Source organism: Erpetoichthys calabaricus, chromosome 13, assembly GCF_900747795.2.
Source record: "Erpetoichthys calabaricus chromosome 13, fErpCal1.3, whole genome shotgun sequence".
Lineage (NCBI taxonomy): Eukaryota > Metazoa > Chordata > Cladistia > Polypteriformes > Polypteridae > Erpetoichthys > Erpetoichthys calabaricus.
Window position 1 is genome coordinate 94,208,672 of NC_041406.2, and position 23,786 is coordinate 94,232,457.

General features: G+C 41.9%; 1 protein-coding gene across 9 annotated transcripts in view; it reads left to right on the forward strand.

The window, feature by feature from the left end:
- Positions 1 to 15,671, forward strand: part of LOC114663782 (doublecortin domain-containing protein 2-like) — a 346,685-nt gene extending 331,014 nt beyond the window's left edge. For all 9 annotated transcript variants that reach the window (XM_051935742.1, XM_051935741.1, XM_051935738.1 and 6 more), the window contains exons 10-11: positions 4,786 to 5,196; positions 14,950 to 15,671. In XM_051935742.1, coding sequence (XP_051791702.1) covers positions 4,786 to 5,196; positions 14,950 to 15,045 — 507 coding nt within the window. In that variant the 3' untranslated portion in view covers positions 15,046 to 15,671. The remainder of the gene's footprint in view (positions 1 to 4,785; positions 5,197 to 14,949) is intronic.
- Positions 15,672 to 23,786: the final 8,115 nt, after the last annotated feature.

Below are 23,786 nucleotides of genomic sequence, written 5' to 3' on the forward strand. Positions count from 1 at the left end.
AAATGGCCACCTGTGGGCAACAGTCACTCATCACCGTAAATTCCACATTAAAATCGCCACATTCCTTTTTCTGCAGGTGCACATGTGAAAAATATTGTAATGACCCGAGGTACAAAGAGGGAGAGTTGGCACACAGTGACAGGTTGGGCCTTACCGGTGTGATGGACGGCCGGGGATCTTGTTCTGTTGAGGAGAAGACCAGGAGAGAGGACATATCACCAGCAGTACCTCCACAGGAACACGAGAGGTGTGGGCGAAAAGAATGCAGACTGACAGCAGGCGGTTTTCTCTTTAGTTCTCTTTTATTTCACATTAAGAGTCACAGGAAGTAAAGATTCAGAGAGCGCAGTCTACCGCCACAGGGCTCGTCTAAACCCTGAACGATAGCTTGGGGGGAGCTTAAATACCCCTTAATCTCATGATTGGTGAGACAGAAAAACATCCTTAGCATCAAAATATCAAAGTTGAGCAATATGTCTGAGCTAAGCATTATCTATGTCCCCAAGACTGATCACAGGACAGACGCCTTGCACTTGCAGCCTTGTGACCTTTTTTCCCCGAGTCATTTCACTTTGAGGAACTTAACAGAAAAGGCAGTTTGAATCATGTAGAAACCATTTTCCTGAGCCCTTGCGTAACATATTTTTGTAAGTTCATAAATCAGGCTTTCCTTACTGGCAGCTTTTGATTGCTCATTGCGTTTGAAATTCAGTTACAAAACACACAGGGTGCGAGGTGCTGAGGAGAACATTCTTCTTCTACAGAGGGCAGCCCTCCTGGTTTACATTGGGGAAGAGAAAGAAACTACTTAACATAAATGGAACCTAACAACATCTGTCCATTAACATTGTCATTGAACAACAGAGAAATGGAAGACAAAAACTCCAGTCAGCAACACCTTTGGAGAAAATAAACCTTTTGGGGGGTCCACAGTCAGTTATAACAGACAAAGGGTGTACTCACACTGGCAGTTCGTTCTGTCCACATGTAACCCTGCAAAGTTTAGTTCATACCATACAGTGCCCTGGTCCGCTTGGAAGAGGTGAGCACGAGCACGGTTCAGTAGCACTCACTAAACGTGCCCAACCATGGAAAACAGACATGACGTCAATGATGCGACAAGTTAGATGGTGCAATTCTCATTTCATTCAATACCTTTTGAGTTAAAAACAGGTTTTTATTCTCATCTTACACATGAACATGAAGTGTAGTTGGCAAGAAAAGCTGCAAATTCCTCCGTTAACTTCATTTGTCACAACAAAAATCTTCTCGGATGTGCAGCACAATTAACAGCAAAACGCTGCGCTGCACACTCAATAAATCTGTAAGAGGGGAGAGCGTTATCCTGCCCTACACGACACCAAAACAACCTCAAAATAAGTAAAATCATTTTGACGTGCATTCTGTCACACGGTGTTCAGATCTTGTTTTTGACTTTACACGAAGTCGCATGATCATGACGAAAGCGTGCCCGGGCCCAGAACGTTAAAGCACAGTGTGAGTGCAGCCCACCCCTTTCTGGCCATTCTGTAGTATGTATCTATGCAGGGCCAATCTTTTCATCCGTTGGTAAGAAAAGCTGCAAATTCCTCCTGTAACATCATTTGTCAGTGTAAAAATCTTCTCGGACGTGCAACATAATTAACAGCGAAACGCTGTGCTGCACACTCAATAAATCCATAAGAGGGTAGAGTGCTATCCTGCCCTACATGACTCCAAAAACAACCACAAAATAAGTTAAATCATTTTGACATGCACACTGTCACTCCCTGTTCAGATCTTGTTTTTTGGCTTTACACAAAGTCGCAGGTTCATGACGAAAGCGTGCCCGGGCCCAGAACGTTAAAGTGCAGTGTGAGTGCAGGGGAATAGAGAGGGGGAACAATCGAGCTTGGGCATGACACGGATCAATCATGCCTAGTGTGAGTACCCCCAAAGCCAGACACAGCCATAATGACCTCAGTCCACCAGCTGTCCACCCCTTTCTGGGCATTCTGTAGTATGCATCTATGCAGGGCCAATCTTTGCATCCGTTGATTCCAAGGCTCCCAGTATCACAGATGTCTTTACCAGGGCAGGAAAACAGCTTGGAAGTATAAGTAGTGGCACCAAATGCCATAGCAGAAACACCACCAAGACTGTGAATTGGTCCATTCCAGCTCCTTATGACTTAGGAGAAGCTGCTGTGGTGGTGTGTGCAGGGCTGTCTTTTAACGTATGGGCACAATGGGCACAAGTCGCATGGTCATGACGAAAGTGTGCCCGGGCCCAGAACGTTAAAGCACAGTGTGAGTGCAGGGGAGTAGAGAGGGGGAACAATCGAGCTTCGGCATGGCATGAATCAAACATGCCTAGTGTTCATAACCCCCAAAGCCAGACACAGCCATAATGACCTCAGTCAACCAGCTGTCCACCCATTTCTAGGCATTCTGCAGTATGCATCTATGCAGGGCCAATCTTTTCATCCATTGATGCCAACGTTCATCCATATTTATCTTCTACAGCAGCGGTTCTTAAAATGTTTTGGACTGAGAACCACTTTGTCAGAGTCAAAGATATAAAAAGACCACCTGTGGGTAACAGTCACTCATCACCATAAATTCCACGTTACAATCATCACATTCCTTTTTCTGCAGGTCCACATGTGAAAAATATTGTAATGACCCAAAGTACAAAGAGGGAGAGTTGGCACACAGTGACAGGTTGGGCCTTACTGGTGTGATGGACGGCTGAGGATCTTGCCCGGTTGGGATGCCCTTTTGAGGAGAAGACCAGGGGAGTTGACATATCACCAGCAGTACCTCCCCGGGGACACGAGAGGGCTACATCTTAGTAGCTCAACCCTGCGGGGGTCCGTGGCCACCACCAGGGGGTGCCTGGACAGCTCCGGAGCCTTGTCATGCAGCATTTCCACCACACCCGGAAGTGCTGCTAGAAGAGGAGCTGAGTTCACAATCGGAAGTTGATCGGAAAGCACTTCCAGGTGCAGTATAAAGGAGGCCGCCTCACTCCACTCGAGGAGCCGGAGATGGGTGGCAGTGGACAGAGCTTGCGAGAGGGGAGTGGAGGCGGCAAAAGAAAAGAGAAGAAGACTTGAGGAAGGAAGAAAGAAGGATTGAGTTAATTGGGGTTTGTGCACTGTGTGTGCCGTGCTGAATTGAAAACAAAGAATAAATGTGTGTGCTTTTGGGACATTGTCGGTCTGTGTGTCTGTCTGTGTCCGGGCTTCTTTTACACTGGGGATCACCTTGTTAGTTTAAATGCCTCTACTACTACTGCCCTTATGACTTTGGAAGGTGCCCTAAGAAAGACAACAAAAGCCCAGCACATGCCACACTCTTTTGCAGCCTCCTTCTATGTTGCAAGTTCATTTTCGTACTTCACCTCTACCAGCTGGGACGTTGGCTCCTTCTCGTTGGTTTTACCTGCAGGTCTCCACCTTTCCCTTCGTGTCTTCTGTCAGGTTTGCTTGGTATACACTGTTCCTGTTTGAGTCTCTTGTCTACCAACAACATTTATTTCTATAGCATGTTTTCATACAAATGATGTCGCTCAAAGTGCTTTACAAGATGATGAAAGAAAAAAGAAAAATATAAAAATAAGATTAGGCAATATCAATTAACAATGAATAAAGTAAGGACAGATAAAACAAAGAAAAAGAAAACTCCAGAGGGGTGGAGAAAAAAAAAATCTGCAGGGGTTCCCAAGGCCACGAGACCACCAAGCCCCCACTTGGCATTCTACCTACCATAAATGATCTCAAACAGTCCTCATGGTTTATAGGATTCATGTGGAAGAATTAGCTGATGATGGTCATGTGGACCTCTGGCCTCCAATCCATCAATGGAGGGACAGCATGGTGCTTTGATCAGGTGGTGGTGGCGCAGATCGCCACCAAAGAAAACTGAAAAGAGAACAGCAGAGAAAATAGGGGTTAGTATGGATTGTGAAGCCATGATAAAAAATGATAATTAAATGCATAAACAGAATATCAGGGTTACACTAAAACACGGGTGTCAAACTCCAGGCCTGAAGGGCCGCAGTGGCTGCAGGTTTTCATTCTAACCCTTTTCCTAATCAGTGACCAGTTTTCACTGCTAATTCACTTTTTTCCCCTTTATTTTAACATCCATGTTAGAAGGATTCAGTCCTCTGAATTGATTTGTTTCCTCATTAAATGACAGCCAAACAGAAATGAGATGTGAAACTAGCCAACAGATGACCAGCTTAAACTGGGGCTTCAAACTCCAACCAGTTTCTTAATGAGAAGCCGATGCTTGCTGTTAATTAAACCCGTTATTTAATTCCATGGCTTGTGGCTGCTCTCGTTCTGCAACAGCAGACATTTCCAAAACTGTTGATTTTCTGTTTTTTATAAGAACATCATCAAAGTGTTTTGAGATATTAACCTTACTGAGACCATCACCTTTCTTTATTTTCAAATATTGTGTGATGTGGCCGCTTGTTTTGTTTCATTATTGTTTGGCTGGCAATTAAGGAAAAAAACTAAAGGGCCTGAGTCAAGTTAATTAAAAGAAGTAATTAGCAGCAAAAATTGGTCACTAATTAAGAAGATAGTTAGAATGAAAACCTGCAGCCACTGCGGCCCTCCAGGACTGGAGTTTGACACCCCTGCACTAAAATGAAGCTATACGAAAGCCAAGTTAAAATAACTGGTTACTCCCGCTATCTATACCTACAGCTGGGTTCTTTGCTGTTTTAACCTTGCGATTCTCACCCTTCTTTATTCGTGCTTTTGAATTTGTTAATGATTTTTTTTTCCAGAGAGCTGCCGAGATCGTGAATGATGAAGAGTATGAAGAATCCCATGATCAAGAATATGAAGAAAACTGTATTGATAATGGAGGGGATCCCGAAGTAAACACTTTGGATGATGTTTGTAATGAGGATAACCAAACATCTGAGGAACCCCTTCAGGAAGATAATGGAGTAGAAGAAGAAGAAATTGAGGAAGTAGAGGGAAAAAATGAGGTAGAAGAAGATCAACATGAAGAAGAGGAAGAAGAGGACCAAGAAGAGGTGCAGGAATCTCATCAAAGTGATGCTGATAACATGAGCCCAGGACCAGAAGATGTAAACCCAGAAGAGGAGGCAGATGAAGACGATGAAGCCCAAATGGATCATCCAGAAAATGTGGAAGAGGAGGAAGAGGAGGAGACCAGTGTTCTTGGAGAGGTATGTGGAAAAAAAGGGTCCTTAATGATGACCTGTAGTGTTAATCCATTGGAAAAGACTAACAATGCAGTAAGGGACATCCTTACATTGTGTTTTGTGGTAAGGAAGTGATTTCATTTTTACTTTTGTGTGATATGCAATATCTCTGAAAAAAAGTGAAAAATCTCATTTGGAATTCTCTAAGGTGTGCAATGAGAAAAAGCAACATCTGGTGTCTCTCCATATACAGAATGTCCAGCTTATAGAAATGTTGTGCATTTATTCTCTCTTTGAACTTTTTGGAGTCATAGACAAGGAAAAGTACCAAACATGGACCCTCATAAACGTTCTGCTGTCCTTCTGATTTTGTCTTTACAGGATGAGGCCGTGTCTGTTGAGTTCCCACCTTCTAACCTCCCGATATCTCACCAAAACTCTCTTGCTCTCATTGTTTCTCCTTCTCATGTTGAGCTTTTGCTGTAAACTCTCCTTCAGATGCGGGTGTGTTCTGCTTCTACTCTATTCAATGCTTGTATGGACTGGGTGTTGGGCAACGTTGTGGGGTCCAGTGACTATAGGGCATCTGTTGGTGAAGAAAGATTCACAGATCTTGACTTTGCTGACGGTGCTGTGATCTTCACAGAGTCAATGGTAGCTCTGATCGAGAGACTGAGTGAGGAGTCTGAGTGTCTGGGCTTGCGAGTGTCCTGGATAAAAACCAACATCCAGGCCTTTAATGACCTCTTGGACATGGCCATCAGCAGTGTGTCTGTCAGCTGCGAGAGTGTCGACCTCGTCGAGAGGTTTACTTACCTTGGCAGTGACATTCATGTCTCTGGTGACTATTCCTATGAAGTCAGTAGATGGATTGGGAGAGCATGGGGGGTCATGAGGTCGCTGGAAAGGGGTGTGTGGTGCTCCTGATATCTATGCAAAAGGACGAAGTCTTTAGAGTCCTGGTGCTTCCTGTCTTGCTACATGGTTGCGAGACATGGACTCAATCCAGTGACCTGAGACGAAGACTGGACTTCTTTGGTACTGTGTCTCTTTGGAAAATCCATGGGTACCATTGGTTTGACTTTATGTTGCTCATGGAGTCCCGAATGAGGCACATTGCCTACATTGCGAGGGAGCATCAGTTACGGCACTACGGCCATGTGGCGCATTTCCCGGAGGGTGATCAGGCTTTTAAGATCCTCATTGTTGGGGACCCGAGTGGCTTGACCAGGCCAAGGGGTCACCCACATAACACCTGGCTGCAACAGATAGTTTCTGCCTGGGGGGTTGCCAACCGGGATCCCGAGTTGTTTCAGCGTGTAGTGGGTGTGGCAACACACTGTACCAGTGCATGCTCCCCAACTTGACTTGATTTGACTTGACTTTCAAGTCCATCCAGTTTCAGCTGGGCAACAAGCCTTAAAGTTGTTTTCCTGGCAGTATTAACCATCTTTTGGCTGCAATTCACTCATCTTAATTCAATTCAGTTCAATTCAGTGTATTTTTGTATAGTGCTTTACACGGAGTGTGGGTGTACAGCGCTGTAACAAGTTTGAAGGTAAAGGAAAATGCAGACTTTTTAAAATACTAATGTGATAACACGTATGCCTATACTGTACACACAGATTTGTTTATACACACCGGAAGAGAAAGAAACTGCTTGACATAAATGGAACCTAACAACATCTGTCCATTAACATTGTCATTGAACAACAGAGAAATGGAAGACAAAAACTCCGGTCAGCAACTTCTTTGGAGAAAATAAACATTCTGGGGGGTCCACAGTCAGTTATAACAGACAAAGGGTGTACTCACACTGGCAATTCATTCCGTGCCCATGTACGTTTGTCTGCATGTAACCCCACAAATTTTAGTTTGTTTTTCTAGTGTAATCACTCTGTGTCGGGTCTACCATACCGTGCCCTGGCCCGCTTGGAAGAGGTGTGCCCGAGCACGGTTCAGTAGCATTCGATAAACGTGCCTGGGCACTGAAAACAGACATGACGTCAATGATACGACAAGTCAGACAGTGCAATTCTCATTTCATTCCATACCATTTGAGTTACAAACAAGTTTTTATTCTCAAATTAAACCACATGTACATGAATTATAGTTGGTAAGAAAAGCTACAAATTCCTTCTGTAACATCATGCGTCAGTGTAAAAATGTTCTCGGAAGTGCAGCATAATTAACAGCAAAACACTGTGCTGCACACTCAATAAATCCATAAGAGGGTAGAGTGCTTTCTAGCCCTACATGGCTTCAACAACCACAAAATAACTTAAATCATTTTGTCACTCCCTGTTCAGATCTTGTTTTTGGTTTTATACTAAGTCGCATGGTCATGACGAAAGTGTGCCCGGGTCCAGAACGTTAAAGCGCAGTGTGAGTGCAGGGGAATAGAGAGGGGGAACAATCGAGCTTGGGCATGACACGGATCAAACTTGCCTAGTGTGAGTACCCCCAAAGCCAGACACAGTCATAATGACCTCAGTCAACCAGCTGTCCACCCCTTTCTGGGCATTCAGCAGTATGCATCTATGTAGGGCCAATCTTTTCATCCATTGATTCCAAGGCTCCCAGTATCACAGATGTCTTTACCAGGGCAGGAAAACAGCTTGGAAGTATAAGTAGTGGCACCAAATGTCATCGCAGAAACACCACCATGACCTTGAATTGGTCCATTCCAGCTCCTCATGACATAGGAGGAGCTGCTTTAGCGGTGTGCAGCACCGTCGTAACGTATGGGCACAATGGGCACTGGATGGCTTCCCCAGGAGCATAGGGGTCCCACAATGTTTCTGATGCTTATGTGTGTTTCTGCTTTGCTATCAAAACAGGGGCCCCAGTGCACTAGTTTTCCCTGGTGGCCTATAATGCTGTTAAGATGGACCTGGGTGTGGATTGAGGTGATCCTGAAAAGAGGTGTCCAATAGTTGTACCCAGGTCACCCTCATTACAGTCTATTCAGTCTGTCCCGCCATCAAGCAGTTATCTGATGGCTCAGCAGCTCTCTGTTCCTCAACGTACAGACTGAAATCAGATGATAACACTACAAAGTCCATCAGTGGCCTTTAGCTTAAGGTTCTGGTTTACCAGGTTTACTGGTACAGAAAGGACAACATTACACATCCACAATGACAAAATATATACCACCACCAAGCTCCTCATCTCAGAAGTGTTGTAGTTTGTGCATTACAAGACACCAAAACAGCTGACATGGCTCTCCTCATTCCTGTGTAAGTTACTGTCCTCTCATTCCCTGTATCCTTTCTTTCTTATCAGGACATATTGCATCAACAGATTGCGGCTCACAGAAGACAAAACAAAATGTTCCTGATTGTATTTTCCTTGAATGAATTATGCAAAATTATGCGGTTTTAATATATGCTTCTATAGAAGAGCAAAAAATGTAACAGCTGCGTTCAAATGGGTCGACATGATTTAATAACTGATCCTGAACAAGGATGTCTGCTTTCATTGCCTCAATTCCCTAGTGATGATCACTCTGTACAAAAGGCGGTGGGATCAGTTTGAGGAGAAACCAGTCGACAGACAACTGGTTAAGAAAACCAATGGGGGTTGCACCCTAGCAGACCCCTTATTACAGAGGATTCCGAAAGTATTCAAACTCCTTTGCTTTCTGTCCACTCTGTGTTGTAGATTTTATTTTTAAATGGATACATTTCCCATCTTTGCCCACCAATCTACACTAAATAACCCGTAATGACAAAGTGAAAAATGTTTTCTGTAACTGAAATCTCTCCAATTGATTCAGTACTTTGTAGAAGCCCCTTTGGCAGCAATTACAGCTTCAAGCCATCTTGTGTAAGTCTCTACAAGGTTTGCACAGCTGGATTTGGGTTGTTTATGCCATTCTCCCTAACAAGCTCCATTAGATTGGACGGGACGCATCTTTAACTCTTTCAGGGTGGATGTTGACTTTTGTCGAAATTCAGGGGTAGAGGACGGTAATCAGCTGTAAACTGTGACAAAACTCCCCGTTACATTTTAGTTTGACTCTCTTTGCTAGAAGGAAAGTTAGCTTCGTTGATTTGACCTCGCTTCCCTGAACGTTCATGAGTAGTTAAGAGCAAACAACCTACATGGCATCGAGATCTGGTGAGAGACCAAAGCGAATGCGCAGAGCAAAATACTCCTTAAATGATATTTTGTGTATTATCGCTGAATTGGACTCTGATGTTTCGGACTCTGATTTTGATGCAAGTGATTTGGGGATGGATATCGAAAACGAAGGTGAGGCGCCAGCATCTGCTGATCAGTCCCCAGCTGATTGTGCTGTTGAACACGTTTGTGTAGCTGATGTGCCTACAGTAACTAACGTTCGCCTGGGAGAACCGCCGCTTCTAATGACAAGAAGTACAAGCCAGATTGTATCACACTGTGACTGCCACTGCCGCCCACCTGTCGCACAAAGACAGCCAGGCGGTCGGCCCGCCACGCAGTTACTGCTGTTAGGGACGCCGAACAGGCACCGACATCACCCACAGCATGCAGCAACAGACATTTTAAGCTGATTTATGTGTAAAACCATTGCTTTATGTGGTTTACAGAAAACTGATTATTTTTTTAAATATATTCAGCCTTCAAAGAGTTAAACTGCCATCTTCAGGTCTCTTTACAGATGTAATATCGGGTTTAGGTCTGGGCTTTGGCTGGACCACTCTAGGACAGTCAGAGACTTCTGTAGCAACTCCAGTATTGTCTTGGCTTTATACTTCAGATCATTGTCATATGGAAAGGTGAACTGTGTCCCCAGTCTGAGGACGCGTGCACTCTGGAGGAGGTTTTCTTTAAGGTCCTCTCTGTATTTGGCTACATTCATCCTTCCCTCAATTCTGACGCGTCTCCTTGTCCCTGCCACTTAGAGGCATCCCAATAGTATGATGCTGCCACCACCATACTTGACCATAGGGATGGTATAAGGTAGGTGGTGAGCAGTTCCTGGCCCTCACCAGTCCTTGGAGTTCTGTTCAATGAATTACATTTTAGTCTCTTTAGGCCAGAGAATCTTTTCCTTCATACTGTCCGAGTCCTTTAAATTGTCATATGGCTTTTACTCAAGTTTGGCCTCCATGTAGCCACTCTGCCATAAACGCCCTATTGATAGAGTGGTGATGATATAGTCGTTCTTTCCAATGGATTTTCCCATTTCAGTAGAGGACCTCTGAAACTCTGTTAGAGAGACCATTTGGTTTTTGGTCACCTCCTTGACCAAGGCTCTTCTTGCCTGGTTACTCAGTTTGCTTTGACTGCCAACTCTAGGAAGAGTCCTGGTGGCTCCAAACTTCTTCCATTTCAGAGTTACTGAGGCCGATGTGCTAGCAGAAACACTCAAAAGCTTTAAAAATTGTTTTATCCCCTTCTCCTCATCTAATCATCTTAATCATGCGGCAATCTACAGAGAATTCCTTTCTGTCTTAAAGGCTTGGGTTTTCATCCTGGCCTGCAGTGTTAATTGTGGACATTACATGCACAGGTATGTGCCTTTCTAAATGATGACCAATCCATTTAGTTTTCCACAGGTGGGCTTCAATCAACTTCTAGACACATCTCAAGAAGGATTTAAAGCAAACAGGATGCACCTGAGTACAGTATTGGTGTGCCACAGCAAAGGGTCTGAATACTTACATGAATGAAATTTGCAGACCTTTCCAGAAAGATGTTTTCACTTTTTCATTATGGGTGTAGAAATAGGGGCATAAATTAAACCTACAATACAATAAAATGTGCAGAAAGTGAAGAGGTCTGAATATTTTATCGTTTCCAATAAAAAAGAAAGGCACAAACAATGAAAAAGAGTTAGAGTACCAATGGTAAACCCTGTATAATTAAAAAAAAAGGTTTTTAAGTAAAATGCAGTGACAGCTGTCGTACTGAGAAGTCTTTACAGAGGCAGGTCTGCTTGCCACGTTGGCGGCGGTCCATTTAAGGTTGATGGCAGGGAGAGGCGGATTCAAGTTGTCAGAACAGGAGGTTCTCATCAGTGATCTTTTAGCCTGCTCAGCTTTTGCATGCGTGCAAGTATTGATAACTTTACCTAAGTTAAAAGCTGGTGCCCTGGGGCCTCATGTATAAACGGTGCGTACGCACAGAAATGTTGCGTAAGAACGTTTCCACGTTCAAATCGCGATGTATAAAACCTACACTTGGTGTAAAGCCACACACTTTTCCACTGTACCTCATACCCTGTCGTACGCAGGTTCTCCGCTCGGTTTTGCAGACTGGCGGCACCCAGCGTCAAAGCAGTGCTACTGTTCCTGTGTGGTTACCCTTTCTTAGATCCACATCCACGACGTATTGTATTTATCAAATACACTGAAATTAACTGCATATCGTTCATAAATTTAATACATCTGATTGTAATTAACCTGTAACAATATAATGGTCCACAGAATGGTCAAACTATTCTAAATACCATAACTGCTTTAGCGTTGTTACTCTCACTGCACCTTCTTCTTCTTCTGTCAGCTGCTCCCGTTAGGGGTTGCCACAGCGGATCATCTTTTTCCATATTACTCTCACTGCACCACTCGGAGTATTTATATCACTGTATCTGAGTGTGAATCACAGATCTACAGAGATTGGAAAGAGAATTATCGGTATACAGCATCAAGCACTCAGCCATTCGCTATTCGAACTGCTCTAATCCGACCAACGCTTCAAAGCCTTTCCTTTCCTGTTCGGACCTCGCAGTTCACAAACAGTTTCATCCCAAGAACTATACACACACTCATTCAGTCCATCAAGTGCTCCTTGTAGAACTGCTTGTACTTGCAAGTTACCATGAGGTAATTGTACTTATGATACAGTTATAATATTGCACAACCTGAGCCACTTTATAAAGAGCGTATTTACATATGATGACGATATCATTTTTCAGATGAAATGCAGCAAAATATGTTGATTATATTATACAGATAAAACTTTAACTTTAATTACACGGTGCCGCAGCGCTAGCGAGCTTGAGCTTCGTTCACGGATTGTTTCTACCTCGCGGTGTATTCATGCTGTGGCTGGTGCGACACTGGAAGGATAGATGGATAGAATAATTAAACATTACGAAGATCTTTCGATGTTCCTTAAAAGTTTTGAAGAATCGGTGTTCTAAGCTTACAGATGGATTAAGGTCTATTACAGAGCTGATTGTGTGGCGATTGGGTATTTGGAGAAAGAAAAGTAAGGACAGGAATTGGGGGTTAGTACGTTTGAAAGAGACAGTACTTCTGTAATAAAGCATTTCATTGAAGGTCGCGCATGGCGCAGCAAGCATCTTGTGTGAGATATGAACAATCACTGCGCCACCGTGTTCCCATGTTTAATAACATGCTTTAAATCATATCATCATGAAAATCATATCACATATACTTCTCAGTATTTTAATTATTCAGAGAGCTGTAATATTACGAATGTAATGGATTCTGTGTCCTGTCGGAGGAAGAGCACGTAGTGATTCAGGCACATAGAGCACATATAAGATCAAATGCACAACAAAGCATTTAACATGCTACTTTAGTTACGATGGGATTTGAGAAACTAGTAAATTAAACGATTTTAAGATGAAGTTTATGATGTTCTACTTTAATGACAAAATAAACTATGTGATTAAAGTGGAAATTTTCGAGATTAAAGTTGACATTTCGTGCTTTTTTCACACTGTGTGCCTGTTTTTACACTATACCCTAATAAGCTTTCATATGACACTCAGACAGTGGGCTACGAGTCGCCTTTTCACGCAGACTTTCATATGTGACAACTTCTTTTTTATTTCGGCACTGTGTGACTTTGTGAACTTGAGCTTACGAGTTTCTCCGACACGCTATGTCACTCGATCAGCTTCCTTTTGTTGCTTATGTAACTGTTTAAACCAACAAATAGTACGTATTTCTTTGCCTCCATTTGGTATTCTCTGAAATTCTTCTATTTTTCCTCGCACTTTTGACATTGCCTTTTCACAGAACGCTGGGCTTAAGGGCTATTTATATTGATTTGCATATTCAAAGAGGCGGAATTCTGGGAGGTGTTGGGGCGGGACAGCAAGCACGTGCACGTGCGTTTATTTCCACGCTGAGCGGGATTTATGTAGCGGAAGAACACGAAAGTTGGCGAACGCACAGATTCCTGCATCTGGATTTTTCTGTGCGTAAGCACATTCCGGCTTTTGTGCTTACGTCATATTATAGTGCGAATTCTACGCACGCCGTTATGCATGAGGCCCCTGGTCAGGTGTCTGCAGGTTGATAGGCAGACTCATTTTGATTGGCTTGGAGGTGGAGCAACGATTTAAAGTACTTTGATTTCACTTTAACATTTTGGTTATTGATTGTTTAGTCTTCTTTTATTGAGTTTCTTTATTTTCCAGAATATGTGTATGTCTTTTGTGTTTTGCTTAAGAGCTGCTGTACTGCAGGAAATGTAAAGATGGAAACCTTATCCCACCTTGGCGATTGGTAGCTCTCAGAAGCTGAGGTAGGATAGGTGAGCTAAAAAGAGCCTTCCTTTTAGAAAGGCAGTGATTACCAGAGAATGGGGTCAATTGATCTATGGAGTAAAAAAAGAGTGCTTTGTGTGAGCCGAGCTAACCAACTGAAGAGCAGAGAGGTGGGCTGCCATATAGGAGCTGTAAGTTTATTCGAGTCCTACGGTGGGAATGCCTACAGATCTCTTCATTTGTGTGGATTCAGCATAGTGCTCAGTGTTTGGCGAATACAAGTTTTCTGGATTTTTTATTTTTTGAATATTTTCAAACCGCATTTGGTTGAATCCGTGGATTCAGAAGCTACAGATACAGAGAGCCGTCGGTACAATATAAACACTGCAGGTTGCTGTCTCTGCCCGACCAATAAAGGCGCTCATCTTCCGGCTGCTGCATGTGAATAATTTTACCCTTTATCAACAATGTGTTTTCAGGTGATAGAGAGGTTAAGTCTGTTTTATCATTAATTATTAAGATTTAGTTCTGATTTGTGAACTAAAGGACTCTACTTGCTGGTGGTGCAGTGCTTAATGTAAGTCATGGCGTTCATTTACATTCACTGTTAACAGTTATTTCTGATTTTTTTTTGATTTGATAAACTTTATTAATTCCCTAGGGGAAATTCTCTTTTCGTATGACCTTTGGAGGTAACGGCACAGGGTCAGCCATTGCACAGCTCCCCAGGTGCAATTTTCAGGGGCCTTGCTCGGAGTAAGATCCCTTCTGGGTGCCATTCTTGTACTTGCCGATTGGTTCATATTTGCAAGGGGTGTAAAGAGTAACAGAAAAGTAATTAGCATCATGAGAACTTTTTCGAGGAAACAATAAGTAGAGTAGCCCCATTAAAAATTGTTATGAGTAATTAGTCATTCGTAGGGGATTATATTCTTTACGTAACATTTCCCAGATTTAATCATTTTAGTAGATCTGCAATATAGAAAAACAGAACTAATGAAAGTGTACATTAATCAGAGCACCTCAAAAGAATAAATACTAAATAACCAGCGGAAGATCATTTTGTCTGTAACAGTATTATCAGAAATATATGACTCGTTAATCTGGGCGATTGTTTCATCTACTCTGTTTTCTGTTTATTATGTGACAGCCTGTAACGCAGTTTTAGAGTCAAAACTTCACTTTCCGTAGATCTTTATTAATATAAATGTTGTTATATTTATATATTTTTTGTTTTATATTTTTTGGTTGCGCATTGAGAAACCTTACAGTAGTCGCTTCAAACATTTTAACTTGTCCTCTTAATTTTGCCGTCTTCTGTTTAGGTTAACAGTCCGTCCAGAGTAAGCGAAGCTCCATCCATTCCTGACAGTGAAAGAAACGAAAGTAGAGAGCGAAAAGAAGGAGAAGAAGAAGAATAAAGAAAAATCCAGACAATGACCATCCAGCATATCACGATACTCTAAAAGATACAAAATGGTGGGAGGTGGACACCCATCTGGGGCACAATGATTGTAAGGTATCCAGATGCACAAGTTATGAATATTAGAGCACAGAGAGGCATTCGATTAAGGCAAAGTAGTAAAGCTTCTTGTTTGGAGTGCGTCACAAAACACATCGATAATTGTCTACGCTAGTAGAATTGTGGTTTTCAAACTCAGTTGTGGTGAACGCTTGTGACTGCTGCTTTTTAATTAAAACACATTTCTAAATTAGAAGCCAATCCCTTACACTCGCTGACACATTTCCCTGTTGACTGTCTTAATTGTTTAGGTGTTTAATTTTCAGAAAGTGTTAGGAGTTATAATATTATTTTAATTACTGTGCTTAGGAACATTTTTAATAATGTTATATTTTTTACATTTTTAATTTAATTTACTTAGTTGTACAAATTTTGAACCGTTGGGTGTTTAAATTGCTAAAAATTAACTACCACTTATAAACGAGTAGCAGAAGATTTCTGGTAGACCCAGAAGACCCAGGGCCGTCTTAACAGCGTCATAGGCCCCCTGACAAAGTAGTGTGCTGGGACCCCTGTTTTAATAGCACAACAGAAACATACATAGGCATCACAAACATCGTGGGCCCCCGGCCAGTGCCCATTGTGCCCATATGTTAAGAAGGCCCTGGTAGCAATTGCGCCTTTATATTTTCATCTGAGTGGATCAATTGCAGCAGACCTCTCAAGTTCGTCTAAGCTGGGTCTGAAGATATGGATTAATGCAGTGAAAGAAAATATGCAGAATAAAGCCAGAGTTCATCTGAACTTGTACTTAGCTCCTAGAGCCATTTTTCAGGGGTGAGTCCAGTTGCAGACCTCATCAGCTCTGCGATTCAGTAGCTCCACTGGACACCCAATTGGATTGCAGGTTTTTGTCACCTGGTTTACTCGACTTGAGTCAGATGACTCCTCCTCCAACCCTAATCTTAACCATAGTGTAACCAGGTGTTATCACTGACATATAATACAAAGAGATTCTAATGGCTGAGGCCCTGGGTTATGATGTGTTACTCAGATAATAATGAAGCGATAGAAGGAAAATAGATACAGTGCATACCTTGATTCACATTCGGTGTTGGAAATGGTCGCCTTCTTCTTGCAAATAAGGATTGACATGGCGCTCCATATTGGCAAGGATTTCCGCAAGCATTGTATGAGGTGATGGCAGCGATTTCCTGTTCAGTGTTTCGCCGTAATTGTTTCAGAGTATGAGGCTTGATCTTGTACACTTTTCCTTTTAGCGCTCCCCAAAGGAAGAAATCTGGAGGTGACATGTCTGGGGAACAAGGTGTCCATAGTCCCTTTGAAATGACCCGACTGCCAAAAACCGATTCAACTTGTATCATACTGCGAGCTGATGTGTGACAGGTTGCTCCATCTTGCTGGAAATAACCTTCACTAACCTCACGGTCATCCAGCTCCTTCACAAATAAGTCAAAAAGAGAGCCATGCCTCACCCGTTCATACATTTATCCAGGAATGCTTTGTTTGGACAGTAATACATCATAACTTGGGGCCATGCCCATTAGAATCACCCTGTATAAGGCGGCAACCTCCCTAATGGAGTGGAGGGCCACAGCTAGAGTCTATTGCTCAAGAGCCCAATGATGTAGGATCCCTTCTGGCGGTAACAGGACCATCCCGATACCAGCACAGATCCTTAGCCACAGAGCCACCACTCTGTCCTGTTTTATTTTACCATTTACTTGGGTTGTTTTTGCTGCCATCTTGAATTTTAACAACCACCAGCATGTTTATAGACCATCGCTAAGACAGCCTTTTGCGTTGCTAGCGGCACATCCTCTGAAGTCGTGACTCATGTTTGATCAACGCTACGGGTTCAAAGTTCCTTGAAAAGAGCACTTCCTTATCTGGCCTGTAGACTCTTAAAACCTTGTGTTAACTTCTTTGCTATAAACTTTTCTTTAAGATATTTCCAGTTCTGAACATTTTGCAAACATACTTTTGCCTTTGATTTTTGTCTCACATCTTGACAATATCGCTCATGTTCTTGAAGTCACGGTTTTAACCCTTTACTGCTGTTTTACATCCGTCTCCTGGTGCTCCCAAAAAACGTCTTGTCAGCCTCGCTGGCAGATCATTGATCTTGACATGGAGCGCATCAGTTAACCCCGTAGCTCTGGGTCAGACCACTTTCAGAGTGTGGCAGTTAAGCCAATCAAGACAGTAAAGAATATACTCCATTATGGTCTCCAACACGCTAACATTTATTAAGTACATTTCTATGGAAAAATTATACAGTGTTGAAAAATGATGCTGCGGAATTATAGCACAAACTTGTTCAAAGAGACGTTTGTTTTCATGGCTTCCAAATTAAAGAATGGTTTGGACTATAAATCAACCGCTACCTAGGAGTCCCCAGGCCTGAGTTTGAAAACCACAGAAGCAGAAGCTTATCAGTCAACCTCCTCTAGTGCTGTAGTTGTATTTAAAGAGAAAGGAAAATGAAGATGTACTGTAGTCTACCTGTAAAAGCAAAAAATGAAAAACTAGCTTGTATAGAAAGAAAAATATACAATGAAAATTATAATAAAGTATATATATATCTATTTATTTACATAAACGTGTGTATATTGTTATGAAGAAGTCTGTAGAGGCAGCCATTTGTCAGCCTATCACCTGTGTAGCGGGGGCAGATTCTTTTAACTGTCTGGTTTAACTGAGGGACACACACATGAGCTCGGACGGACGTCATCTCAGCCCTCCTGGGGCTCCAGTTGAAGAGCCTCAGGCCCACACGTGATCACCGAGTGACTTTAACTTCTGCATCTGTCAGGCAACCAGGACAATTCGAGGAGTCCATTCCATGGTATTGAGGGAACGGTTACTACACGACAGCTTCGCAAACACATGGGACTGATCATAATGCCAGGTGTTTTTGATTGTTATATGTAACATGAGTAGCACACTGCCATTTCAACACAGATTGAACATGCAGTTCTTTAAATCAACTATATTATTATTATTATTCATAATGTTGTTTTTGTTGTTGTTCTTGTATAGTAAGCATATTGGATACAAGATGAACTGCTCATTATCTGGTTGTATTATTTTACCAACACTCACGTTTGTACTCTGCTTATATTTTGGGCAAATTATCTATAATACATGATGAATAAATTTGTATCTTCCTCTTCTGTCTGTTCTGGTAGTTGAGCTAATTGCCTGGGGTTAAACGTGTAAAATAAGGGGGGATGTTCTGAACTACAGTAGCAGTCAATCCTGACAGTGTGGTAAGAAGATGGGATTTGACACAATTAGTTATTGCCTACACAATAAAGAGTATAAAGAGGTAAAGCGAAACATGAGTAGCACTCTGCCATTTCAACATACTGTAGATTAATCATGCAGGTCTTTAAATCAACTATATTGTGTAACCACAAGGGAGTGCCACTGAGCCCCAAACCACAGACACAATAATGCGTAGGCACAATTCTGGGTTCAAATAAAAGATTTTGACTTGCTTCCAATACCTTCTTACACAAACTCCACCCACAGTGCACTATTATCAATTCTCTCCTTCCAAATCCCTTAGAGTGTTGCGCACTGCCTCCTGACACTGACTTGATGAAGTGAGACGGTGGGCTCTCTTTTAAATTTGATCCAAAAACTACAGAACTTCCAGTGTCATGCCCAGGTCATCCAGAGCATTTCTGGGTCATGCAGAAACCAGGCCAGTCCTCCCCTAGCAGCACCCTGTGATGATTTCCAAAGACCCTGACAGAGCTGTGTTTCTGGACTTCAACTCCCATGCTACCCTACAGGTGTCTTATTTAGGTTCAGCCCTGAGAAACACTGCCACCTTTCATTTGGGGGAGTGAACTGCTTCCAGTATGCCCATTCGCCCAGTCCATCCATTTTGGCCTCCTGGCCTGGTAAGAATCTCTCCTTTATTCCAGGCAGGACACCTGTCCTTCCTTCATGACACCTACAATTACTATTATTAATAATATTGATTTTTGTTAATGTTAATTTTAGGGTTAGGATTATTTAACTTTGTGAATAGTGACGTACACTCCTCTCGGTTTGTACTCAAACCCTCACTGGCCTGAAGGTGAGGTGATTACACTCTCCACCAACATGTTAGCTTCCCTTATGTTTCTGGGTTAGGATATTAATAATATTGCCTTTGTTGTTATTATTAGGTTTAGGGTTAGTGTATTAATAATATTGCCTTTGTTGTTATTATTAGGTTTTGGGTTAGGGTATTAATAATATTGCTTTTGTTGTTATTTTTAGGGTTAGGGTATTAATAATATTGCTTTTGTTGTTATTATTAGGTTTAGGGTTAGGGTATTAATAATATTGCTTTTGTTGTTATTATTAGGGTTAGGGTATTAATAATATTTCATTTGATGTTATTAATAAGGTTAGGGTATTAATAAAATTGCTTTTGTTTTTATTATTAGGTTTAGCGTTAAGGTATTAATAATATTGTCCTTATTGTTGTTTTTATTAGGGTTAGGACATTAATAATATTGCTATTGTTGTTATTATTATTAGGGTTAGGCTTAGGGTGTTAATAATAATGTTTTGTTGTCATTATTAGGGATAGGGTATTAATGATATTGTTTTTGTTGTTATTATATGTTGCTATAATATTGAATATCTGGCCACACAGGCATGTATTGTGGTGAAGTGGTTAAGGTACTGGACTTAAACCATAAAGATGCCAATTTTATCCTATTTCTAATTTCCTACGTGATCGCAAGCAAGTCAATTAACTCATACCAGCTCTAATGGTAGAAAATGCTGTGTCATAATCTTATAAGTTATATTGAATAAAGATATTGGCTAGGCATGCAATTATAATAGCCATTAATCATTCATCTATTTTCATGCCCATGTCCTGTATGTAATATTCACAGCATGGGCATAATAAACACTAATACAGTGAGTTATACAGTGATATTTAAATTTCTACTTTAGGCTTAGTGAATTGGAAAAATTAACCCTGCAAAAATTCTTTGAATGTACAAGTGATGAACAGAATCCTACTTTGTTTTTAAATAAGTTATTCAGATTGATGACTACAGCTGGCATGCAGCTTGACTCTCTGGTGGGCAATTTGGTAATACTTTCCTATAGTGACTACTTTATAATGCTGTTAATTTACATTTTTATTATGTATTGTATTTACTATTTAAAGCCTTACATTCACTCACCAAAATGTCTCTTATTAGGTAAAGCATGCCGATTCTAGAGTCATATTTTGCTGAGACATCAGCTAATTCCAAAGAATTATCCAGGACAGGAGATGTAGACCTGAAATAGCAGAGATGTTATTTTGGAAAAATCCACCGCTGCTTCCAGAATTCCCTGTTGTGGTTTGATTACCACTGACTACTGCCTGACTGTTGTGAGCTGTGCGCATTGCCAGCAGCAGCTAACTTGACTTAATGTCATTGAATTGTTCATTTCACTGCACGCACACACACACACACACACACACACACACACACACACACACACACACACACACACACACACACACACACACACACACACACAACACACATATTTAATGCATTCACTCATAAACAGTTCACTCTACATGAGTACATATGATTCAGGTATGATACAAGATATAACGTGAATACTGCACACCAAGCAGTAGTAAGCTAGCAAGAAGACGATGTGTAGTATCTGATTGATACAGAGGTATCGGACATCCTTACTTACCAGCCTGGCAAAACTCTCACATAAAGGAGTAGATTTCTCATTTTACTTATTTTTACCTCACGGAAAACATTTGAATTTGACTCAACAGCACCCATAAAGATTGTCTGATGCGACAAGCTTTGCACACCCGGATTCAAGGATTCTCTGCAGATCCTTTCAAACTCTGTCAGGTTGGATGTTCAATTGGGTTAAAATCTGAACTCTGGCTGGACCTCTCCAGGACATTCCCAGAGTTGTTCCTGAACCACTCCAGTGTTGTCTTTCATTTGTGCTTGGGATCATTGTCCTGTTGGAAGAGAAACCAATTTTCCTTAAAGATATCTCCGTTCTTTGCTCCATTCCACTTTCCCTCAATTGTGTCAACTTTACTAGTCCCTGATGCTTAGATGCAACCCCACAGCATGATGCTGCCACCACCATGCTTCACCGTTGGAATGAAGCATGCTGCTGCTCAGGTAATGAGTGGTGCCTGGTCTCTTACTGTCATGATGGCAATCTTGGTTTCATCAAGATGTTTGGAAAGTTCAAGATGTTCATCCACTGTTTGGAAGATCTTTACAAGCTCCAAGCAGTTTTCCATGTGTCTTTTACTGAGGTTCTGGACATACTTACTTACCTACCTACTCCAATCACATAAAGGAATAAATAGAATATTATTTTTCAGATAGGACTGAAATTTTGTAAGTTGTGAAAGACAAATTCATTTTTCTTTCTTCTTCCAATTTTGCTTTTTCCAGTGCAGAATTGTGGAAGGTCAAACCCTGTCCTAGTTGCGCTGGGCACAAGTTAGGAACAACCCTTGGCCATTCCTTTAAGAGACACACACACACACACACACACACACACTACCAGTTAAGCCAGGTTTATACTTCACACAATGTGATGCTTGCGCCTGTGAATGCTACTGCTATGCAAGCGGTCTACTGTTTATACTTGTGCGCGCACTTTACGTAAATCTGGAAGATTCCACCAGGTGGCAGTGTGAGATATCGTCACGGTGAGAAAACGCTCGGCTTCGCTGTATTGAGAATTGCCTGAAACATCCATTAAATTCCAAGGACAACTTTCCACAGTATCTCTAAAAAGGATGTTTAATGATAAAATCCATCATTCCAGGGACGCGACCATTCAAGCAAGCATCGGGCGCAAGGCAGAATCAATCCCAGGACGGGCATCAGCAAGGTGAATACAGGCACACACATACACTAGTGTCATTTTAACATCACTAAACCTGCATGTCCTTGGAAGAAAACCAAAGTACATGAAAGTGATATCAAGTATAAATCTAAGGAGTCTAAATGTGCAGAGAGCTGGAAGATCATAAATGGGATGGGTTCTGTGTGGCAATCGCTTCCTGCCACTGAGCTGGGTTGCTAGAAGCATGTAGCAATTAACAACTGGCTCGGTATTAAGATGATGTTTATGATGTTCTACTTTAATGACAAAATAAACTACGAGATTAAAGATGAAATGACCACTTTAATCACACATTAGACTTTTTTTACGTCACCGCACCCCTATTTGTTTTTCTCTGTGGCTCAAATACGCTTCTGTACATTCTGATGCTGTTGTGAAAATGCAAAAAAAAAAAAAAAATACAGCAAAAAAGATGTTATATGAGATCTTTAAATTGTATCTCGTCATTGCTTATACGAGAAATTGATGAAGAAAAGTACCATGAATCCATTTGTATGTCAGTATTTAAGTTTGATGATTTGCTTAACCACATCGAACCATTCATCAAATATCGAAGCACATTCATCTGCAAAGCAGCTTGCTGTCACAGGTGGAGACTCTGACATCACGTTCCTACTTGAACACACTGCAACCCCACGATTTTTCGCAGGTACTGAACCTTGCGCATGCATCACGTTAATTTCTGAGGATGTGCTCAGAGGATGCATCAAATGAACACTGGGAACGCGTGGCAGCCATGATGCATGTGTGTACATGTTCTGAGCATGAAGTATACACCAGCCCTTAGTCAATTTAGAGTCATCAACCAGGAATGAAGGTCAGTAGGAGCACCATGACAGAATACATGTGTGTAAATGAGAGGAAGGTCAGTGGAATGGTGAGGATGAAAGGAGTAGAGTTGCCACTGGTGAATGAGTTTAAATACTTGTGTTCAACAGTACAGAGTAACGGGGAGTGTGGAAGAGAGGTGAAGAAGAGAGTGCAGGCAGGGTGGAATGGGTGGAGAAGAGTGTCAGGAGTAATTTGTGACAGATGGGTACCAGCAAGAGTGAAAGGGAAGGTCTACAGGACGATAGTGAGACCAGCTATGTTATATGGGTTGGGGATGGTGGCACTGACCAGAAAGCAGGAGACAGAGCTGGAGGTAGCAGAGTTAAAGAAGCTAAGATTTGCATTGGGTGTGACGAGGATGGATAGGATTAGGAACGAGTACATTAGAGGGTTCGCTCAAGTTGGACAGTTTGGAGACAAAGTCAGAGAGGCGAGATTGCATTGATTTGGACATATGCAGAGGAGAGATGCTGAGTGTATTGGGCGAAGGATGCTAAGAATAGAGCTACCAGGGAAGAGGAAAAGAGGAAGGCGTAAGAGAAAGTTTATGGATGTGGTGAGAGAGGACATGCAGGTGATGGGTGTGACAGAGCAAGATGACAAGGACAGGAACATATGGAACAAGATGATCTGCTGTGGCAACCCCTAATGGGAGCAGCTGAAAGAAGAAGAAGAAGAACCAACCTAACACACATGGGCATATGAGAGGAAACTTGCTTGGCCTGGTCTGGCATGGTCCATCATGCCCCCCAACCCCCTCTCTTGGCTGCCCAGAGACTTATTCAACATACTGAGACAGAGAGCCACCTGGTAGTAAACATACTAGACACAATATGAACTGGTTATATTATTATCAGGTTGTGTTATTTTACCAACACTCACATTTGTACTCTGCTTATTTTTTGGGCATATTATCTATAAGACATGATG